Source organism: Rhynchophorus ferrugineus, unplaced genomic scaffold, assembly GCF_030347505.1.
Source record: "Rhynchophorus ferrugineus isolate W39M unplaced genomic scaffold, kcgeb_rfMv2 rfM1, whole genome shotgun sequence".
NCBI classification, from domain to species: Eukaryota; Metazoa; Arthropoda; class Insecta; order Coleoptera; family Curculionidae; genus Rhynchophorus; species Rhynchophorus ferrugineus.
Window position 1 is genome coordinate 17,556,499 of NW_027472580.1, and position 24,856 is coordinate 17,581,354.

At 31.3% G+C, this 24,856-nt stretch overlaps 1 protein-coding gene across 2 annotated transcripts in view; it reads right to left on the reverse strand.

Moving 5' to 3' along the window:
• Window positions 1–24,856, reverse strand: part of swi2 (Protein singed wings 2) — a 91,102-nt gene that overhangs the window by 22,372 nt on the left and 43,874 nt on the right. For both annotated transcript variants that reach the window (XM_076403016.1, XM_076403007.1), the window contains one exon: window positions 681–948. In XM_076403016.1, coding sequence (XP_076259131.1) covers window positions 681–932 — 252 coding nt within the window. In that variant the 5' untranslated portion in view covers window positions 933–948. The remainder of the gene's footprint in view (window positions 1–680; window positions 949–24,856) is intronic.

Sequence of the window (24,856 nt, forward strand, 5' to 3'; positions counted from 1 at the left end):
AAAGCCATTGAAAAAATTGGCAAAATTGTATCAAAAATTTAAAAAATCAAATAAACTTAAAAACGTAACTAATATCGAATATACGATTTTGAACATTCTTAGTGACATGATTAGCTTATGAGATATGTGAAAACTATCGAATTTAAGAGTTAAATTACATTGTCTAATAGTTGTATGTAGTTATACTTCGTATTTCCCCCAGCATAGACAATTGACACAAATGATTAATTGGTGAAAACAAATATATTGCAAATGCATTGCTACCTTCAAAGAAGAATAGACTTTTCCTCTAGCAAAACTTCTGTACAGTTTCTATACATTCCTTTTAATTAAGCAATGAAATTTTATTTGAAATAATCGCTTGATATGATCTCTAATAAGTTCAAAGCCTTATGGTCCATATAGATTTTTCCATTTCATAGAGACTACTTGGGATATTAGTTTTTTAATTTTATTTAAAAACACGTTAAAGAATCGATAAATATAAAATCAGACTATATTCGAACAAATCTACTACTACAATCTACTACAAAAATGTGTTTTTCTATCTTTCTCTAATCAACACAAAATATAAAACATTCCTAATTCTAACATAAAATATAATTTAGACCGCTATTGTTATGGTTAACTCATATAGTCTCAGTAGTTCCTAATATAAGTAAAAATGTAGAATTCATTACCTTAATATTAAGCTTTTCTGTAGGGAAATTAATTCTTCGTATTCTGGTCCGATTGTTTCCCATCAAAGTTAAATTGCTAAGCTTTCCGAAGGCCCCCAGGAAATAATTGAAATCCAGATCGTCTATTTTCAAGTCCGTAACTTTTAGACTCTCTATGTGGGAATAAGTTCTGTTCGGGAGCAGTGCCTTGCAAGTAAGCTGGAAATCATTTTCGATACAATGTTCATCGATCAAAGTCTCTGTCTGTCCCATTGCTACTGAATAAACTCTGGAAATTATCATCATAAAAATATATTAAAATGATGTTTCCATTAAACGAAAAAAAATTACTACATCGAGAAAATATGGGGTATAAAAGAAAAACAAATTAAACGCAAAAATAAATAATACACTTATCTAATATAACATCATATATATATCAACAAATAATCAGGTTATTAATTTTTTTAGCACATTTTCGGATATTGGCGTCAGTTTTCATCATGAATTCTCTTTTAACTTTTCGATCGAGTGAAAACGGGTGTTCTTAGATGGCAATTTGATTTAAGAGACATATAACATATGGAAAAATCGATTCTTTTAAATTTCTATATTAGAACCCGTTTAAATCATAATTTCATTCATCATTAAGTGATGTGATCATGTAAGTGATTCAGTCATTCTCAGAGACTTTCCTTCTCAATACAACATCTAATACAAATTATATATTAGCGAAAAAAACCGTGAAACTTATTTGAAATAATCTCCTAAAATCCGGCATTGTAAACAAATTAAATGACATCTAATGTTCAAACTCCGCGTCAATTATTCCAACTGCCGGCTTGGGGACGCAGTGGTAAAGGCGATGGGACGGTCCTCCTACTGTTGAGATAGCCGCGGGTTCGAATCCTGCTGGGGCATGTCGTAAATTTATATTTGTGATTGTTTAAAATTCGTGAATGTTCTAGGCAAGAGTGTAAAATCCGACAAGGAAAATGATCCCAGTCACGCCAGTAACCAGGCTGGGTAAGACCGGACCTTAATTATTCTATATATATATATATATATATATATATATATATATATATATATTTGGAGTTATTACTCGATGATGATCCGTGTAAAAGGCAAGAAGAATGTGCAGAATTGATTGAAAAACGTCATGTGTTAAATTCAGCTTCAACAGCAAAATCGAAAAGGTTTTTTGCATCATACTGTTACTGGTAATAAGAAGTGAATCTATTACGAAAACCAAAGCAAAAAAATCATGGGAACCACCTGGGAACTTACTATCTAATACTTAAAAAAAATACATTGTAAAGATGTTTCACAATAAAACTTCAAATGAATACAAATATCCTTTAAAACGAATTTAAAGGCATTTTAGTTACTTTTTATGTTCAAATGTTGCAGTAAACTTGCACAAAACGACGGACTTAACCAGATATATAAAATTTAGTGTTGATAACTGAACTCAGTGATCAATGATTTAGATAATTCCTATTTAGTATAGCTTCACATCACTAGCCCAGCTAAAGTATCTGCAGGTGACACAAAATATAATCCCTGTTTCAGCAGGAATATGCAAGGGATGTTTATGAAAGACGCCGAACAAGTCTCCCTGCAAAACATTCTTCAAAAAAACCAGATATAATAGACTTAACCAGATATCTAAAATTTAGTGTTGATAACTGAACTCAGTGATCAATGATTTAGATAATTCCTATTTAGTATAGCTTCACATCACTAGCCCAGCTAAAGTATCTGCAGGTGAGACAAAATATAATCCCTGATTCAGCAGGAATATGCAAGGGATGTTTATGAAAGACGCCGAACAAGTCTCCCTGCAAAACATTCTTCAAAACAAAACACCTAATCGTTATATCTGTGAATCCAGTGTACTTGTGTTAGGTTTACTTAAAATAATGATAAATAATAATAATTCCTGAAAACCAAATGACTTAAAATAAGATTTCAAACGCCCTTTCTTAATGTTAAAATAGTTATATAAAACTTGCTTTATTTCATTCGACATAAAATGTGATACGAATCAAACAAACAAAATGTAAAATTATCATTACTTCACTTAGGTGTATTAAAATAGGAGTTGCATTAAAATAAACAACTGTTTTTGTGGAAAATAATACTATATTACTATTGATATTTTTTATAAAGAACTATTACTTATTTTAAACTTCTAATATATGCATTTAACAAACAATGACAAATGAATACAATGACTGTAAACACTTTAATATATTATAACTGTGTACTTAATTGTAGTTTGAGTGCTTTGATAATATATGCATTAGATTTACTGTAATGTTAAAATGAATTATATTTGATAAAAGTATTTTTGTTTAATTATTTTAATTAGATTAGAATTTTGTAATATGTCAAAGCCAAACTGAATTAAAACTCAGAATTGATACACCAATATTGTGACTTTTTGGCGTCACAAATTTACATGACGTATGTGCACAATAACTTTGGATGGACTATATGTATATACTGTGAACGCAACCATATATAACTAGCGTAGCACCTGCCAAATAATATATGAATGTTACTGTTTTTAAACAACCTTACATTCTTATATACATATATGTATATTTAGTCCTGCCAATTTGTAATTCATATGTTGTTTCTACTTTATTATATAGTCTATCCAAAGTTTTTTTGTACATACGTCATCAAAATATTTAATGTATTGCCTGCCACAATTTTTAAATTCGTTTTAGAATGAGACAATATTTTCCTTCCCATTTCATTCTAGTTAAAAAGAGACACAATGCTGTGTGAACGTCTAACCGTACTAGCCTGTCAAAGTCGCCCGGTTGTCAAACGTATACAAAATTCTTCAAAACAATAGCGATAATAGGTTATAAACAGGCAAACGCTATTTTAATGCTTTAATTTTTTTGATAAATTTCAAATCGCTGCGTATTATCACTCTTATCGAAAATTCGGAAGTCAGAAATAACACATTGCATTTTTAATAGTTAAATACAACAGTTAAATATTAATTTACTGCGATTTTTATTGAAAATATTTTTAGCGTGTTTTCAATACAAATATAATTTAATACAAATATTTCAAAGTATCGAAGAGGTCAAATACAACTTCCGGATATTGCTTTTAAAATAATTAAATTTCTAAATTCATATAATAAAGTGAAGGAAGTCTTATTTCAATTTATGTATTTAGATGAGACATGGATATTTCAAAATGAGACTTGTAATTGTTTAGAATACATATTACTAATGATATTTTTTATAAAGAACTACTAATTATTTTAAACTCCTAATATATGCATCTAACAAGTCTTAGATTACAACGACTGTAAAAACTTTAATATAATAGAATTAATTGAATCATCAATTAATCTTTAATGTCTCCATTTATCAAAAAATAAACCCAGTTGACCTTATTTTAACACTTGGCCTAAATACAAACAGTGAAAGATACAGACATAAGGTCAACAAGCTCTTGACGTACATGTCACTGTACACTGTAGTATATCGTTGTACTGCGGTTGATTAGATATAACAGCCAACATGCCAGTTGCATCGGCAGACATCACGGCGTGAGTCATACGTTCACTTTCCGATGGTGCACGTGAAACTACCGTTTTCCCTGAAACGGATAAAATACAATACGGTCGGCCGACATTCACCTTGGACGTATTTAAGATGAAGCAGCCATCGGATGACAGTGACCCGATTTTCAATTTCGTTTATTTATTCCTAACAATCTAGCCAAATATATTCAAGATAAATGGTGAATTTATATTTGTTTGTATGTTTAAAATCGAAAATATTAGGCTTCATATCCAGTATTAAGCAACAATACAATTCGAATAAACTAATCTAAGTTGTATTAATAACTGACTTCGAAAAAGGAAGAGGTTCTATGTTCGGTTGTATATATTTTTTCAATATATGTTCGCCGATTTCTCCGTCAATTATGAACCGATTTTCAGAATTCTTTTTTTATTCGAAAGAGTGTACTTTCGAGGTAGTCCTATTGAAACCAAATTAGGATGTGTGGGTGAAAGGAGGGAAAACCTCAAATTTCAAAAACACGTATAAGGTTTTCACATATTTTTTATCTAAAATAATTATATATTTGTGCATAATGTTATTGCTCATCTGATGTGACGAAAAATCGGAAGTTTTTCAGTGTAAAAGCCATTCAGTTTGCTTTTTATGCACTAACCATATCGGATGGAAAGTCGTAGAGACATGATAGGCGACTGTTTCTATGATGTAATGGTTAGAAACTTAAGATAACACGCGGAGGTCGTGGATTCGATTCCCAACAGGGCAGCAACTTTTTTGTTCTAGTTTGATTCGAACACTTGTCAAATCACCTGGATTAGTTAGTAGACCCCAGTGCCTGAAATGTTCCTTATATTCAATCATTGTTTCTTTATTATTATGTTTCCTTATATGGGTATCTTTGTTTGGACTATCCATTATAATACTTAGTGCGTAATTTATTGAATAAATATCTGACACTAAAAAAAGTTAAATAAAATACTTTAACAAAATAATTGAACCTAATTCAATAAATAAATAAGGAACTCACTAAAAAGTAAAAAATAATCAAACTTAGATTTAGAACACAAAAAAATGTTTAAAAAAATATACATAATAATTATAATAATTAAAGTAAAATAAACAAAAAAAAACTTCCTACTTAAACCTATTTATCTATTTACAATATTATTTTAAGTACTACCAACAGATCAGTTTGAAATTGGTGCCCAGCCTAAACAATACAAAAATAATAATATAATTTTGTAATATATAAACTCAATTAAATTACGAACAAAACCAATCTAGATTGTAGATCGGCAGTGTCTTCCAAGTGATTAGTTGGTAGTAATTAAAATAATATTGTAAATTGATAAATAGGTTTAGGTAGGTATTAAGCTAAATTGTCTATATATAGTAAAATATAAAATAGATGTAGTAATTAGGTTAGATAAGTTTTTGTTTATTTTCATTTAGTTATTACATCAACTATGTACATTTTTTTTTAATTTGTGTGTTAAAAATCTAAATTTGATTATTTTTAACTTTTTAGTGAGTTCCTCATTTATTTTTGGAAGTCGGTACAATTTTTTTGTTAAAAATTAGTTTATCAAGCTAATTCTACTACAGCATCCTTTTTCGAATGTGCTTCATAAACAATTAGATGGAATTTAATAATTTTGCAAAAAAATCGAAGGTAGACATCATATGGTCATTTATTTCAGAACTTCTAATATATGTGATAAAAGTTTAGATAATGGTTTCTTTTGATTCCATTCAGTAAACGAGATCAACTCTTTTGTTAAGAAAATAATCATTGACATAGTCTAGTGGAGTTCGGGCGAAAGTATTGTTGTTTAGGCAATAAGGTAACCAAAGGTGGATTGAAGGCGCTCATAGCTTGCTCGCTCATGCTTTGAAGAACATCCTTAGCCTACGTTTCCACGTAAAGCTACCAAAGATGAACTGAAGGTGATATTAACTAGTGCGCAGTAATTTGAGAAAAAGCAGAAAAAACAGTTCAGGATATATCCACAAGAGGATAACCCGGCAGCACTATTACAAATATACCAATAAGTAATAAAGGCTACACCACAAAAATTCAAGATGTTATTTTACGGAATCATAAAAAGTAAACTGGAAACTAATGTAAAATCGATACTCACAAATAATGTTAGCACAACCGTAAGCTATCACTTACATGGTTTCTCTTTGGTCGTCTTTTTAGAAGGGAGTTGCTATATAGTTAAATAATGTTTAATAGTGGATTGGACATTACCGTGGTATTAAAATAGAATTAGCAAATTAGTAAACCGACACTTTTTTCCGTCAGAATAAAATAATGTCCTAGTAAATTAAATATGTTGCTATGGAAATGGGAACTGGAATTTTCTCGAATCCCCATCTGTAGTCAATACCAGAAAAGTCGCGCCATATATCCTTGTTAAGAAAGGACCGAAAGGACATAGCAGGTTCTTGTCCCGTATGGACAGCGTATAGTTGTGTTTTTTTATATTGCTGGTACCTTCGTCCACCAGTTTGCCTTTAAAGATCTAAGAAATGGTACTGTTTCTACCCAAATTTCCATATTATTCCTATATGAAATATATTCCCAAATTCTTCAAATCTTCAGATGAGAAACCGATAACCGATTAACTATATTAATCCGCCTTTGGTAACCACTCATCTCTGTCCAAATTCGAATAGACTATCTCACGGCAACTTTAATCCACCTTAGGTGCCCTGACACCTTGAACTGTGATTTCCAAAAATCTACGGCCTATGGATGTTTCCCAATGCTCGAATATTTCTTAATTGAAGTAGTTTATGGCTAGTGGTCTTTGAGCACCCTCAATCGACATTTTGTGATCTTAGAGCTTCAGGTCACCATTTCTGTCCGAACTCTACTTAACCTACTTAACCTCTACTTAGGAATGCGTCGAGTAACTACGGAACGAATGTTACATTCCAACGTTAACCTATATTCTTTTCTTGATAATTAATTTGTTTCCGCGTAATTGAATGAATTCAAAAGTGAACAGCCTTATGATCTCGCCGGAATGCTACCTACTACGTCATTATGAAATGTGAAAGAGTTTAAAACATAAAAACTATTAACGACTTATAATACTATTTTATTTTATGAAAAGAAAGGGCGAAGAAAGAAATATTAAATTAGTTCTATAAGAGAAATTGTTATGGTTAACAGAGCTTTATTCAGTAATTCCAATCAGATAAGTTAAAAATATAAGTATACAATTCAGATTAAGTAAATTAACATAAACATGTTATATTATAAATAATCTAGTATTATGTAACATTAATAAAATATATAAATTCTTGAATAATTTATATCAAGAAAAAATGTCGAGTGTGTTGTCTTTTTATAGCAGTTGCTAAAAAGGAACTCTTATAAATCTAACTTCTCAACACATGATAACATATTTATAATATACTGTGGTACAAAAATAGTAAGACTTTTGAAATAAAAGACAAACAAGTTGTAATCATTTTTTATCTTCCCTTTTAAGTAATCACCTTTGTTTTTTCAAGCTTTTTTAACAATTTGTAAGTTTTACATGACAATAATAATGAATAGTTATTTCTAAACGATTTTTCGAGTTTATCGGAATCCCTCGGAGCTAAATAAGGCGAATATAGCCTTTATAAAGTCATATGAGTTGTTAAGTGGTGATGAAGAAACAATGATGTGTGAAAAGGCGCATTATTGCGATGAGGTGATAATTATGCATTGAATGAATACGGTTTGGTACTAATTATAACATGTATCATTTATGAGTTTGAACAAGAAAATTCTGTACACGCTCTTTACGCTCATTTTATTTGATACTAGCGACCCGCCCCGGCTTCGCACGGGTGCAATGCTGATACTAAATTAAATACACTACAGAAAAAATATGAACGTTGTATATAAAAACATAGCGGCCCGCTCCGACTTTGCACGGGCATAAAATATATATGCCTATGTCACTCAATGAAAACATGATTAAAATCGATCCAGTATTTTTGGTTCATTCATTACTGCCCTTGGCCTGCACGCATTAAATTTGGAGTAAAACAATTCCTCTTCCCCTATACTTACTATGAAGATTTCCTGCTATCTTTGGAATATCTAAATTCATACAATTTTTATTACATTACACATTTTTAAACGCAAATTTTAAATTTGTAATATCTCCGAAAATATTTGTTTAATTTACATGCTGTAAGCAACCATATTGATCTATATTAATTGCACACTGTATTTAAGGTACTTAATTCGATAAGGATTAATGCCGTATTGCTTAAAATAGCTTCGTAAATAAGCCATTTTCTCACGTAAAAAGTAAACAATAAAAATGGTTAATGTGGGTTATCCCTAAAAGATAAACATATACCATCGCGGACTTTTTTGTAGACCTTTTTATGGTGTACAATACTGTAGTACATTAATTTGATCTAACTCGTAGGGTTAGGCAGCGTTTTTGCTAATTGCTAAATAAGCCTAAAAAATAGGTTAATTTACGACATCACGTTAGAAACCTCTAAAATTAGCAATGTTGCCTTAGTATATTATGCATGTATTATACATATAAACCTTCCTCTTGAATCACTCTATCTATTGAAAAAAACCGCATCAAAATCCGTTGCGTAGTTTTAAAGATTTAAGCGCACATAGGGATATAGGGACGGAAAAGGCGACTTTGTTTTATACTATGTAGTGATGTAAAATGTATATATTGAAATGTGTTAACTTATAACAATTTTAAAAAACGTTGCGTTGTTACAATTTCTTATTTATTGAATTTATTCTTTATTGTGTATTAAAACTCGTTCAATAGAAACTTGGAAATAACTTGAAAATAATGAACATGAACAAAACAAAGCTAATAAAATTAACAAAATGATATCCATATCTAGACCTAAAGCAAGATATTAGCAAGATAAGCCTATTATGCACCATACTAAGACAAACTAGTTAATTACCCAGATTGATATTTAGGTGATATCTTATAATTTGATCAATATTACTAAATATAAATAATAGATTCGGTTACACGTTCCAACAAATTAGAGAGAATTTTAAATTTTGATTTAACTTTAACTAGAAAAAATTTGAAAATGAGAAGTAAAAATATGCATAACATAACAAATTTTGCATTTTTACAAATTATATCTAGCAATATGTGATTATTGTATATGATAGCTAATTGTGACAATCATGATTTATTCTTCTACAGATTATCGGTTTATTACCCTTTGTTATCTCAATATTTAAAAATTATAGGTATTACTTTTTGTATAATACATGTATTTCAGTCAGCGATATCTATTGATGAAAAAGTGAAGCATCAATATAAACAACTGATAAACAAAATAACTCGCCAACTGCCAAATTCTATAGTTTTGATGTTTCTTTTCATAAAATAATAATTTTCCATTTAATGCCGTCGAATTATTCAGTTTATACAGACGCCAATCATGGAATACGTTTTCGAGTTGTTGTTTAATTTAAATTAATTTGCTGCCGATGCCCATTAAACATTTTCAGAAACTTAAAATGCTGCTGCTCATATTCCAATTGTCGGTTTTAGTTTTAATGATTTAAAGGTTATGATTTTAATGTGAGACAACATGATAATGACGCCATCCGTAACAGATCTCAGACCCAACCTCAACCAAACGATTCGGTCGTAGGGGTATCGGCCACCGAGAATATATCACCGATATTTTAAAAATATTTTTTTAAATTAACTTTTTTCAATATTCAATTAAGTCCCAAAAATTACTCAATATTTAAATTTAAGTACCAATTTAAATAGTTTTTTATAATGTTTAAGAAATATTTTTAATATTTATGAAAAAATATTGATATATCGGTCAAAAAAATATCGGCCAAAAATTTTTGAAAAAAATATCGATATATCGATTTTTTTATAATGTTTAAGAAATATGTTTAATTTTTTTGAAAAAATATCGAAAAATATCAGCTTACAAAAATATCGATATATCAATATATCGATCAAAAAAATATCGGGCAAAAACGATATATCGTTATACCGATATATCGTTATTTTTTCGGCACGCCTATTGCGTGGTACAAATTCTGGCGACTACAGATTAACCAGAGCAAAACTCAGTTTATTCTGTTCCATCATCGGAAAGAGTTCCACGCATACCACATTACAAATTGAAAATGTCCCTATCCCCAGGCTCCAATTCAACCGTAGGTTACAATGGTCAGCCCAAATTCAGCACGCTGTTTGTAAAGGCAATGACCTATACAGGCTACTATTTCCACTCCACTCCAGAAAAAGCAAACTTCCAAAACCTCAGAAAGCAACTCTGTATAAAATACTTGTTCGTACAATCTGCCTACAGAGCACAGATTTGGTACAGATAGGTCTCCGACAGATAGATTGCACTACTCCAAGTGTTCCATTCCAAAAAAGTCCGTACGTTACTCAATGCCCCATGGTTTATGAGAAACACATACACCCATCCAGAATCAGGCATTCCGTTCGTGAAAATCTTGAGGTACTCCCTTGGCGCCTTACAACCTGAAAATAAGCTGATCAAATCCCTACCCATCCATAAATTTCGGTAGTTAAACCAAATATGCCAATCCCATTCGTATCTGTCCAATACCATGAGTCTCTGTCGCCTGCAAAACCCAATTTTCCTGAACCCAAAGCGACATCAGCAAAAGACCATTTGGCTCTATCTGGTCACTATGGAAAAAGAATGAAAACAAACTTCATGAAGAACCAAGTAAATTAAAAGGCAATGAATTTAAAGACTTATTGGGCAATACTGCAGATGTCTATTGACGTCATTTGAATAAATTGAACATATTGTTGTAAAAAGATCATCAATATCTAAAAACGGACCACAGTCATACTCTTGCATAACAACGCACAGCTACACGTTGCTCGAATGGAAAGTTGGATCTTGTACAATTAGGTTAAATATTTCCATGTGATATCTACTAACAGATTTCAACAGAACTTTAGTATTAACTCTAGTAACTAAAATGAAGAATTTCTAGACTACTTCAATATTTATATAAATTAAATATACATATTTAGGGTCTATTTATATGGGCTCGGTGAATGGACGTAAAATAAAATCAAACCGAGCCCATATAAACATATACTAAAGTGGTTACCCCGGCCTGATCTTTCGCAAAATTGGGTTTGGACTAGTGAATGGAGGGTACGTGCAACATGGTGCATTTTACGTGACCGTTATCTTTCTTTTATGCAAAATTTTCAATAATTTTAATACGATTCTTTTTCCATTTTACATGTCTTCCTTCAACATTACATTCTTTCAGATATTTGTTCCTCGTTAAATTTTATTTTAGTGTTGGAACAATGAACCTTAAGATTTAATTTAATTATTTCCGTTTAATTTTTTTCCAAATTTTATTTCTTTGGCAATCTTTTGAACTCTTAGAGCTTTTAGCATCACTGACTGTTACTATCTAATCATCAGCATTTCGAGTAAAGATTTCCTTCGGGGCTATGTTTAAATCATAATATCTTCCTTCGCTCGCAATCTCAGTCATATTGACAGGCATTTTAATTTAAAAGACCTCGGACAGCTTCGGTCGGGTACCGCCGTTATTGGTTTTCTCTCGATTACCGTAACATATGTGACTACGGATTAGTCACAGAGTAGCCCCAGAAGCTAGGTACCGATTGCAGTCACCGTAGACTCGTCATGTCTTCGCCGCAGTATCAAAATTGCCAACGTCTCGTCGTCGAAGAAAATAAGTTACCACGTTGTCAAACATCAATCCTCCCACAGCGTCGATTATGGGAGCTCTGTTCGAAAAATAGCTTGTTTTCAAATGCCAAAGCAACGATGAAGCGACGGCATCTGTAGGACCGAAAGATAACAAGAGCCGTACTAGCGTAAAACCACTGTACCCTATGTTCCGTTTTGTCGGCTGTATCAGTTTCAGTCAGTTTCAAATCAGTTTTTTTATCATATGGAAATATTTAAGGCTCTTTCTATACAGCATTCTTATTTTGTATTGTAGCGACCTTGAGGCATGTCAAATTTTACATCGTCAAATAAATGTCTACAAAATTCCCATAAATATAACGCTGATCACGGGCGGGGTGCTAGCAACCGCAACTACGAAATAATAACGATTATCTGGAAACCCCGGGACGTTTATCTGGGATGTTATTGAAGGGTATTTTCAATCATTCAGTAACCGACCATCGTTTGGTTTAGACGTGCCATCATCGACTGCCCAAGCTTCGTCAACGGGCAAACCCAGCGCCGATACTTTTCATTTATTTCTATTTCCTTAATATTTTATATCGTCAATAAATAACGGTCACGTCATGTAAACACCACAGTTTCATTTCGTTTTATCTCCATTCACCGAGCCATGTAACCTACCCTAAACATAAATATAAACTATTTATTATTATAATTAATTACTATTTATTTTATTATTATAACATAATGCATACTTAATTTCTCAATATTTTTTGTTTATATAATAAAAGCAAAAATGCCTAAGTTACTTTTAATAAAATTTGTTTTAATTTTAATTTTGAATAAAATCTTCTCCCTTATACCGATTACGTATATATTGAATATAACCTAATTTTAACATAACAGAATAATACTATTAACTGTATTAATATTAATGTTATAGTATTGAGCAATTTGTTTCACTTTAATCTGACAATTTAACGGATGTTCAAATCCTATTAACATATATAATTAATAGTTAATTTTAGAGGTCGAACTCTACTGAGTTTAAAGCAAAAAGTCACACTTGCCTTCTTTGTCAATATTGTAATATAATTTCGTTATTGATGATTCAGCCCTGAACATTATGCAATCCAACATCCCAAATGTTACTTTTCTTCTATCTATAAATACCAATATGATATATTTATTATAAACGTAGATATTCGACACCAAAATATTTTCGAGAATTAATTTTGTCGAATAATTAACTAACAGCTTTTCTTTACATTATATTTCATTGCTTTACTACTACCATGTTTTCTAATCAATGATATTGATTAAAAAAAACAACTATAAATTTACGAATCATGTTTGGTTTTTCAGGAACTTCATCAGTTATCGACTGATTCATATTTAGTTTGCATATTTATCGAATTTTAACGTGTCATAGGTAATTAACATAAATAACGTTCAAGTTTGAAGGTCGATTTCATTTATATTAAACGAAATTCATACTTTTCATTATAAAGAGGCTGACTAGTACAATATTATTTTCAGACTTTCATTAACAAACTACGCTTGTTTAAATTAAATTCGTAGCGTCATAAATAAACTGAGTTTCATGAAAAATTAACCATCAACAAAATCCGTTACGTGGCTATAAACATTATAAAGTATTTATTTTGGAAAAAAAAAGTATTTATTTTATTTAAAAATAGAATTCACAAAATGTACCATAAAAAGTTTATTCATCGCTATTATTGATGATTGAATATTCCCCTTGAAAAGGCTTTCATACGGAAAAACTGCTGCACTAGATTTTAATCAAAATATTTTTCATCCAGGCTCGAAAGAGCTCCTATAAATCACTCTCTAGAATTAAATTAATAAAGGTAGAATTAAAACATTACAAATGAATATAATAAACCTCTAAAATAAAATAAATAAAACTATAGTATTACTAATATATATATATACTTAGGGAAGGGAGCAATGATGGATATAAATATAGATTGTGTTTATCTTGATTTAAGCTTGTTAGTTCACTACGGCTTATTGTAATTTCTACAGACAATGATTTTGCTTGCTTTAGACCTCTTCAAATTTTGTAGGTATCTTCAGATCCTAGGTTAATCAAACCTATATATTATAAGATCAAGTATACTAAAGTTCTAGATCCTAGAAGTTATAGTAGTCGTATCCTCCACACTTATGAATAAGGACCTTATGAAGATAAGCATTAGTACTTCAGGGTAGTTTATATGGCTGGACGAATGTACGTAAAACGAAATGAAACAGTTATGGTTACATGATGTGACCGTTATTTATTTATGTAATATAAAATATGAAAATACAAATAGATAACAGAGAGCGGCTCTGGGTTTACTTATAGAGGAGGCTTGGACTGTCGATGGTGGCACGTCTGAGCTGAACGATGGTCAGTGACTGAATGATCGAAAGCACCCTTCAATAATATCTCAGATAAACGTCTCGGGGTTGCCAAATAGTCGTTATCGTTTACTAGTCGGCGCTATATTGTAGGCCGCTATTCTAAAATGTAAAATTCGGCATGGCTCAAGGTCACTACAGTACAATTAATAATTAATCAATTAAAGCAACAGGTCACAAAACAACAAAATCAATCAATTCATAAAGAAGCAAATTTCCTTTGGTGTTTATTATTTTTAAAACTTTAAGGAGGCTGATATCAATCAGCGATTTAGACAATTCTTGAGACGTTTTACATCCAAAACAATCACTGAACTTTGTCAACCAAAATATATTGGGAACAAAATAATGTTATGCAAAATTACTTTGAAATATTATATTGATCTGTTTTAACAATTTCAACTGCGCATATGTTTATAATAATTTGATTTATAGTTCTTAATATAGATAATCAATATATAATTTTAAATATATTTAAAACTAGCTGACCCGACAGACTTCGTCCTGTCAAAAAGATTTGTAATGTGGCAGTCTTTGTGCCTACGTATTTTAAAAAATACTCCTGAACAGAACCATCACCCTGGTGATAGGGCGTTGTGAATAAAAAATAATTAAATAAAACATATATAAGGATTGAAAAGTAAGTAATCGCTTTATTGTTAATCATGTGAATCATAATTATTATTATTATTATCATTGTAGTGCTTTGTGGTATACGATGTTTTTTGTTTGATTACCTGGCGCATAGATAAACAAATCTGATGGTTTTCCAACACGGGAACAGTCAACATACAATTGACCATGTGAGAAACATGGGTTTTCTAGATTAATACCACAGACACTTAATGATTGCCCCTGGGATTTGTTTATAGTCATAGCAAAAGCAAGCCGCACTGGAAACTGTAGTCGTTTAAACTCAAATGGCACATCAGTCGGAATCATTGGGATGCGCGGTATGAGAACATCTTCTCCTTTATACTTTCCTTTGAGTATAGTTGCTTCTATCACATTGTTTAGTAATTTTTTTATCGCTAACCGTGTACCGTTGCAAAGACGCGGTTGGTTGATATTTCGCAACATTATAACCACCGAACCAACCTTTAATTGAAGATTGTGAGGTGGCAATCCTGGCAAATCCAGCGAGTTTAAAAATTCCGGTGGATAGTTGACTACATCATCTTGATTAGTAGCCGAATCAACTGATTTATATATCCTCAATTCGCCTGTAATTTGTTCTTGAATTTTGAAATTTAATTCATTTACATCTATGTTTTTTGCAGCCAGTATAGCTCGTTCGCTCAACCAATCATGGTTTCTGTAATTTTGAGAAACATCTGGAAACACCTTCTGAATAAGTTCATCTTTTGATCGAGTTAACTGACAAAAACTTTGAGGAAAGTTAATGCAGCCAGTCAACATGTCTATAGGAAATTTGCCATTACCAATGTCAATGAGTTGTTTAGAGAATATGTTTCCAGATTGGTCATTTTGCAACTCGACACGCATATTCTTACTTAAATGAAGTTCTTTGACATGTTTCCACAAATTGGAGGACTTTAGACAGGCATTGAGTTCATCAGCTGGCGTTGATCGTGGAATCACTGGCAATGTTTGACGAAAATATCCTGCTAATAAAATCATTGTATGTTGACCTGCAGGTGTTTTATCAGCTCTGATTACAATTTTGTGATTATCGGATGGCATCAGATCCAGGGCAGTTTTAAACAATATAATCAATTGATTGTGTTGATGAAATAAAGTTTGTAATTGTTCTACAATAGACCTCTTTACTAAATTGTTATGTGCACAAAGCAGATCAATTTCTTGTGGTGAATTGCCCATAAAATAAATTTGCAGGAATTTGTTGTCGCTATCTGACACTGGTAACAGTGAACCTGCTCTGTGATATATTTGCCCTTGTATCTGTAAATAAAAAAAATATTATGGTGTGGTATAAATTAATGGATTGTCAGTGATCAAACTTAAATAATATTTGATCTTAAAAAGTACATATTTAGTTTTAACTAATATCTATCAAATATAAAATATAATAAAAGTGTCACTGAAACTGAATCACCATATAATATGATGACTAAGTGATATATTTCGTAATGATTAAGAAATTGAAGATTAGTAACACATCTTAACTTTGGTGAAATTTTGTTCGCTAAAATAATTATGAGTAACTGCTATAATACATACCTTGAAAGTTGGCATAAAATTTTCCCGAACTGCATTTGTTGCCCCAAATGAAGTCATTTGAAAGCAATTGTTATATTGTTGGATATGTGTCAAAAAGTGTATAGAATCTGTTCCTATTCCTGAAACCAATGAGTACAATGGTTCTGGTGGTGGATCCAATGGTATCAATTTCACTTTACCATTTGCGCAACACAATCCATTGGCTTCGTTTTTGTATTTTAATGCCTTACAGTGTGAGCAAACCAAGTTCATAGAACCAATAACAACACATTGGTAGTTACTGTAGTCAATTGACACATCGTAACTGAAAGCAGCTCGATTCAAACTTGCGCGATTATTAGTTGAATGTCGCGCTCGCGCTTCACGCGTTTGTGATATCCGAATTCTTTCACGTTCATTTCCGTCGTCACGTTCTTGTGTAGTACGATTGGATCGGTAATTAGCTTGGTTTATAGCATTTCTGGTTCTTCTACCTAAATTGCTTCGTCTTATAGGAGGCATATCAAATATAAATTATTTTTTCACCAATCACGAACTAAACAAACACTAACTAACTAAACACTCTGCACAAAACACGATATACGAATTTGTTTCGTGTATCAGTTGACAAAAGCAAACTCAGTAGATTAGGTAACAGACAACTTTTTTTTTTTAATTTGATATGACTTGAAGTCAAATCCTTTTAAGCCGTACGAATTGTTTTATTTACTTAAAATTTGGATATTAAAAATAATAAAACACTGTTGGTAACGCGATTTTTGTTTGACTGATGTAATGACGTGGAAACTGATGCATTTTATCTCGCGTGCCGAAACTAATACAAAAGAAACGCGAGTTTCGGAACGCGACATTAAACTCCTCCAACTATGTATTCTGTGCTCCAACGCACACACGCACATTGTTTTGATAGATATGATCTTTGACATTAGGAACACACCTACATTGCTTAGACAACAGTGAGTGCTTGTAATTTAATATGAACTTTATACCATAGCAATAAAGCTCAAATTGACTACGTTTTAGTTACAAATCATTTGTATGGGAAAAAGAAAAGGACTATTTTTAGGGTTTTTCCAGCAATAATTCTAATTTTTCTCGCCGTAAAAACCATCCTTGAACTTCAACGAACATTTTAAAAAAAGATTTGGCCAAATTGGTCCAGGCGTTGTTGAGTTATGCGCTTACCAACACATTTTGCGATTCATTTTTATATATAAGATATTACAATGTTTTTATTTCTATTCAACTCAAAATAGTAATTTTATAAGTTAATATACTGCAATAAAATGGAAAACTTATAAAATTATACGTCATTGCTTTCTATTAACTTATATTGTCGAGAAGCAGGATGGTGGCTGTCATATAATAAATTAGACTGACAAAGAAGTCAATTTTACTTGGCAGTTCCCCGGCAAGTTTGCTTGTATTGGCATAAGCGGATGTAATCTGGGATATTTTTACAAGGACTGCAAATTAATTTTTACGGCTGTACAATAAATAACCTAAATCATACTACACTGCATTGGAAAATGCTGTGATAATTTTTCAATATTTATAATATTATATATAATAGATCAAAGCACTCACTTGGGTTCTTTTCTTTAGATATCATTGGATGTGAAAAGTTTTACTTTTTCTGTTTGTTTTTTAGAAGTGTTTTTGAGAGTCATATACACTCTCGAAAACATATGCAAGAGATATTCCATTAAGAAAAACCTTGTTAAAACTAAGTCGTAATTTGTATACACCGTTGATATAGAGTGATCAACTGGGAAATTAAAGTTCAAACTGAACAAAATAGATGGATTCCAATCAAAAATTTAATTCCAAATTCCAGTAAAATTTGACATAAACTACAGTAGATATAATACAAGCAGAACTGAGTGCAGTATTTCAAAATCACTGAAAAATTGCATGCAGATAGGAGAGACGTTTGATAACACAGTAACTTTATGAATGAAATATATTTTTTCAACAAAGGGCGTTTTATTTCTCAGCGTAATCTTTTTTTTAGGTCAATAAATTTACCGCAGTATTTTTCCAATTTTTTATTCCTTCCAAATAATGGTTTTCCTTAAGTCCCTCAAAATTGGCGTCTGTTTCAGCGATGACGTACGTATTCATTCGATCCAAATCCCTTACTGCTGAGCCATTTTTTAAATTTTGGAAATAGTCGCAGGAGGCTAAATCTGGAAAATATGCTAGTTGATGTAGCAATTCGTATCAAAATTTATGGATTTTGCCATAGTGATTACCCACGTGTGTATGCATGCATCGTCTCTATACAACAACACTTTTTTCTTCACCAAATGCTATGTTATTGTCATTTTGCACCAAATCAGTAGTAAATCGGTTGAAAAGCTCTGAATAATAAATGACCAATGGCATCATCTGCATCCCAAATAAAACTTGGCAACAGACACAACTTGGCCTTCTTTGGTGCATTACCCGGAAAAACCTCGTGTTCACCCTGGCCTAACTGTTTTGTTAAATAAACATATTTCGAAATGGCGTTGTGACTATGACTGAACATCGCCAATCGTACCTTTGCAGAGGTCACTCGATTGCACAGATGGTCGAATGTAAGCAATCATGGCACCCACCGCGAACATAGCCTTTTTATATCCAAATATTTATTTAAAATGTCATATACGCGCTCTTTTGAGATGCCTACAGTCCTAACCCCCTTACGTACCTTCATTCTTCTATCGTACAATATCATTTCATGGACTTTATAGATGATTTCTAGGTGGCGACTTATTTAAACGATCTTACTTACAAGCAAACTGAGTAAACCACTTTCGAATTAAAACAAGTAAGCCATCGAAATTGATGGTGCAGGTTCCTCATAATATTTGTCAAGCATTTCTTCGCTTTCAGTGATGTTTTTTTTGCGTAAAATATAACGCTTAATCGGCACACCTAAGTAACTCTTTTCCTATTCTATTAAAATTCAAGGGGTTGTTAATAACTATCAGTGACTATCAAGCACAAACTAAATGACGTAGCGTACTCAAAATCATACAGATGTGTGTTAGTAGATGCCAATTGAGGGCAACAGTAAATTGAAATTGAAATAGTCACTAACAAAAGAAGCAACCTTCGTAAGTGTTTCATCTACTTGAAATATTATCCAATATTTCAAAAAATACACATATCCATTTTCCAAATCCGATTACGGAAATAGACAATACTTTGCAAAATAATAAAATACGCCATATTTCACAATACCACCTTGAATTTTTGTTTAAAATCCCTAAAAAGCACTTCACGATGCTCTTGCGTAAACTCCATTGTTCTTTATTTTACCTCTGGCTTCTAACTTTTATCGGAATTATATTTTATTTCTAAATGTCACTCAACTTTCAAAAATGCTACGGGTTATATTTAAAAATTCCTTCGACCTTTCTGATGATATCACCAATGAACAAAATTCTTTAACCAAGGTCCATTTTAAGTTCCTTGTAACCCGATTCTTTGGTAAATTTTAAGAATATATTTTAGGAAATATCTATTTCACTAAAATGCTGACTAATATATATAAATTATTTTTGATATGTACGGTTCTTCTTTCATTATTTCTTGTCTACGAACCATTATGTGTATAGAAATATTTTTAACCTTTTACAACATTTTTATGACTGATAACTGTGATCATACATATTACTTGAAATAGGTTTAATTAAAAGCTTTTCTCCTCTAACAAAATTCTACGTTAAAAAGCGTTTTCGAAAATTTGATTTATTTTCCGTTATCACCAAGGAATGGTGAACTGCTGTTAAGCCAGACAATGTGATATCAATCACAATAATCGCTGATTAAGATATTTCGTTTTTTAAAACACTTTATCGGATATTGTAGTGTCTTAAGGCGGAAGTCTAGTTCAGACATTTGAAAAAATCGATTTATTTCTTTCATATTCTCAAAGATTTAAGAGATCTTGTGGAAACTACTTCTTTCGAGGCAGTTGGCATATCTTAAGTTGTACTGGAAGGATGGTCTTAGCCTTCTTTATATATTCTTCTATCATATCAAGTAGTAATTTGGATTTTTAATATACATAATTCAGTTAACTATTTCTAAATTAATCAAAATCATATTCTCATCAATATACAGGTTCTTATTATGTACTCATTATGTTGTAATATGTTCATCATAAGTTTCCAGAATCACCTCAAAGTATCAAACATATATTGTTTTGCAGTAAAATAATACACCATCATTATAAATACATAACTTTGACCGTAACTGTTCCTCTCTTCCACAGGCACCATCTTAGAGAAGCAAACACTGCTACAGCTTATTCTACATTTGCATAATATGCGAGATGCGAGATATATCATGAACAGTATTCAAAGACTACATATGTATCAGCGAACATAGCGCTATCACGATCATCTTGTGTGCCTTGCCACTTTTTCACTAATTTTTGCAAAATTCCATGTCATCGGATGTGAAAAATTTTACTTTTTCTGTTTGTTTTTTAGAAGTATCTTTGAGAATAATAAACACTCTCGAAAACATATGCAAGAGATATTCCATTAACAAAAATCTTGTTAAAACTAGTTTTGATATTTGATATAGTAAATGTGTGTAAAAGTAATGTGATATGCTAAAATTGTATACAACGTTGATATAGAGTGATCAACTAGGAATTTAAAGCTCAAATTGAACAAACTGTTTGTTTCAAATTGTTCAAATGCTACATATGTATCAGCGAACATAGCGCTATCACGATCATGTGGTGTGCCTTGCCACTTTTTCACTAATTTTTGCAAAATTCCATCCATTACTATGTTTAAAATCAAAGAAAGGTCGTTTCACATTCACACATAACTAACGGTATCATCGGAAGATGCCTGAAGAAGTTTAATAGTTTTTAGTTGAACAAGTTCAACTTGTAAATCTAGTCAAGCCGGGGATTATCAGTGGCTGGGTACATGTTAATAAAACAAGGGTTCTTTTTAAAAGCAACCACCAAGTATTCTAGAATATAGTATAAATCAGGAATTACGAAGAAAGGCTCCACAGACAGTAACACACAGAAATGTTGAAGCACTGTTGAAGTCTTATATATTATATTATTTAGGCTTGCTATTAGTGAAGTGAATATTAGTGAAGATACTTTGAAGTCTCATTTGTATAATTTTCATGTATACCTTTTTATTCAATGTTGGAACATGCTAACGTTCACTGTTCAATCGCTAAATATGCATAAGCAGAATATGAAGCCATTGATATAATATTTTCCCACCAGGTTTTGAAAATTCTACTATCACTTTGTCAACTTTAGAGCTCTTACCATACTTTCATAATTTTATTACTGTTTTTCCGTTCGTCCATTGTTGATTCACCATCTGGAAATACATTTTCTCGAATATTAGTTATTGTTGGAGTTGCTAAACACTGTGGTTAATCATAATTATTGAGCTGCATGAAGAATGCATGCTCCAACATGTAACTTTATGACGATTTCTACCACCTTTTTGATGTGGCCATTGGTAAAATGTAAGAGTAAAACCCCTACAGCTATTTGGTGCTCTATGATATTGACATTTCGAAACAGTAAGTTTCAAACCAGGAGTCACAATTCCAATAGGTCGCTTCTTTCTAATTTCGTTTTACTACCATCTGTAAACATTCGCCAAATACACAAGGCTGTATTATATGTCGCAATATAGCAACATAAACAACAATTGTTTGAGATATCTACTTTTATGTTACTTTTAAGGTCTATTAATAATCATATCAATATCTGAACAATTAAGACAATAGAATAAATACTATAGTTGACATTTGTCCTAAATAGTAACACATGAATCGAATGCAATAGAAGATAATATTCGCTAATTTATTCGAAAACACAAAATCAATTCACTTGCAGTACATCGCAATATTGAAGGTTACCGAACAGTTAATATATTTTCGAGAACAATTTTAAATGATTTTTCAAATGTTAGGATTCCTTTTGGTCAATATAATACTTATATTTTTATTTGCTTAAGTAATTATGTCGAAGGAGTCAAGCCCGTTGAAAAAATTAAATGAGAAAATTAGTGTAGACTTGTTTAACTGTTTTGGTATTTCCCAATTTAAAGATAAACTGTTTATTCTAAAATTAACATAACGGATGACTGGTCTTAGACTTTATTCATATTGATGATTTGTAAAATGTATAAGTTAACATTTATTTTTTACTCTAGAGGAACAGTGTAAAAGAATTTACTATATATTTAGAATTTAATACACATAATATCATTTTTAATATTTCTGTGCATGCTGCGTACCAAGTTTTTTTCCAATTTTTCATTTACGTTGAGTATTATAGATAAGTATATAGGGAAACAAGCACCACCTAAACATGGCAAATAAGATTCTGTTGAAACGTTATAGGTAAAATAAAAATAACTTGTTTTCATTTCGACAGATTGCCATCCTCAGGTCTTATGTTTACTTCACGTTATACGATTGGAATTGATTTTACTCGTATAACAATACATATTCAGCACCATTCCCTTGCAAAATTTCTGTTAGACAACACTCATTTTGGTAACATTATTCAACATTTCGTTTCATCGATAAGCTGTAACATAATTCATATTTACACAGAGTCATTTTATAACGATAGCACTCAGAATGCGTTTAAAAAAAATAAATGAACAGATGATCTGCACTAAAAATAATGATACCAAAATTTAGTGGAAACTTTATAACACTATGTATGGTGTAGTAGTAAGATTTCATATCATTTATTTTTCCGAATAATGGAGAATGTTCGTTTGATAAATTTCACATTTTGGAACTGAAAAATATTAATTTATACTCATAATCTTTTAATCTCTAATGTAGGAAAATAGTTCATCTCAATAACATGTTTATTGAGTTTAAATTATTTAAAAATGCCAGCGATCAATAGTTCTAGCAGTTGAGTTAATACTATCAATACCTACTACACCGACTGTTGACGTTTCTTTTCCTTTTGTTTGAGTTGGTTTGGTACGCTGAAAGTTCAGCTGAAAAAGTTATAGGTAAAAAAATTTAAAAAAATTACAACAAAAGTCATTAAAGGATCTGTCTCCCAAGATCTTGCCAGAGGTTTTGCTAAAGTGTGACATCATAGAGTAATTCTCAAGGCGTTAGAGTTTGATATAATGATATGGAATTGCAAATCTGATACATTCATACTTGGAAAACTGATCATTACAATTCCTTAAGTTTAAACAGTACAATCTGCGTTTTATGCAGATGACGCTGCCTTCTTTCTAGACTCCCGATAATCCAACATATAATCACCCAAAATAACAGTGAACTCACGTCATCACGACGTCGTATGTATTGCTACTCCCGTATGTAAATTCGTTAAAATCAATCCGTATTTTTTTGCTCTTATGTTATTCTAGTTATTAAGAGATACAATGCTATCTGATGCGTCCAAACATGTAAATAAATTAAAACATTAGTGATAATAATTAGACTTCATACACCGGCAAACGTTGTTTTGGTGCTTTACTTGTTTTGTTAGATTTCAAATAACTGCTTAATATTTGTGATTACTCTGATTGAAAATGCCAAAGCCAAGAAATAGTTAGATTCGGAAACAAATTACGTCTTTAATGAGTTGCTTGATCAAATAGGTTGATTTATAAGACAATCATAAAGCCAATTTGGATTTATAGGGTGCAAATATGGGGTTGCACTAAAAATTCAAATCAACTAGTCATCCAACGCCATCAAAACAAAGTTCTTCTATTGATTACCAATGCCTGTCGCTACGTAACCAACGAAGAACTGCACGATGACCTGGAAATCAAATGAATTTGCAAAGTTATCCAAGATTTCGACTTGAAACACGAAAGAAGATTACTAAATCATACCAACGTGAAAGCAATACAACTGCTGGACAGCGCCCAGGATGTCAGGAGATTGAAGCGAACCAAACCATACGAACTTATATAAAGTGTATACCTTTAATGTAAACTATAGCTATGAGTTATTATAAGTTTATAATTGAGGAATACATATTGATATATTTTCTCGCACTCGTCTTGCTTGTGAATTAATCCAAATACAAATGAAGTGGAATAATAAATTAATTTATAATTAAGATTGTACAAAGCGTATCTAATAAAGATGTTATAGAAAAAGAAAATTAGTTGCTTCGAACAAAAACCAAGTAATGGACCTCTTCTTGTCAGCAAAATGCGTTAGAAAAGCGACTATGGATACTACATATATTGATGAGAAAATGCTTTAACGTGTTGCAGCTGCACTGAATATTATTGGTAAAGG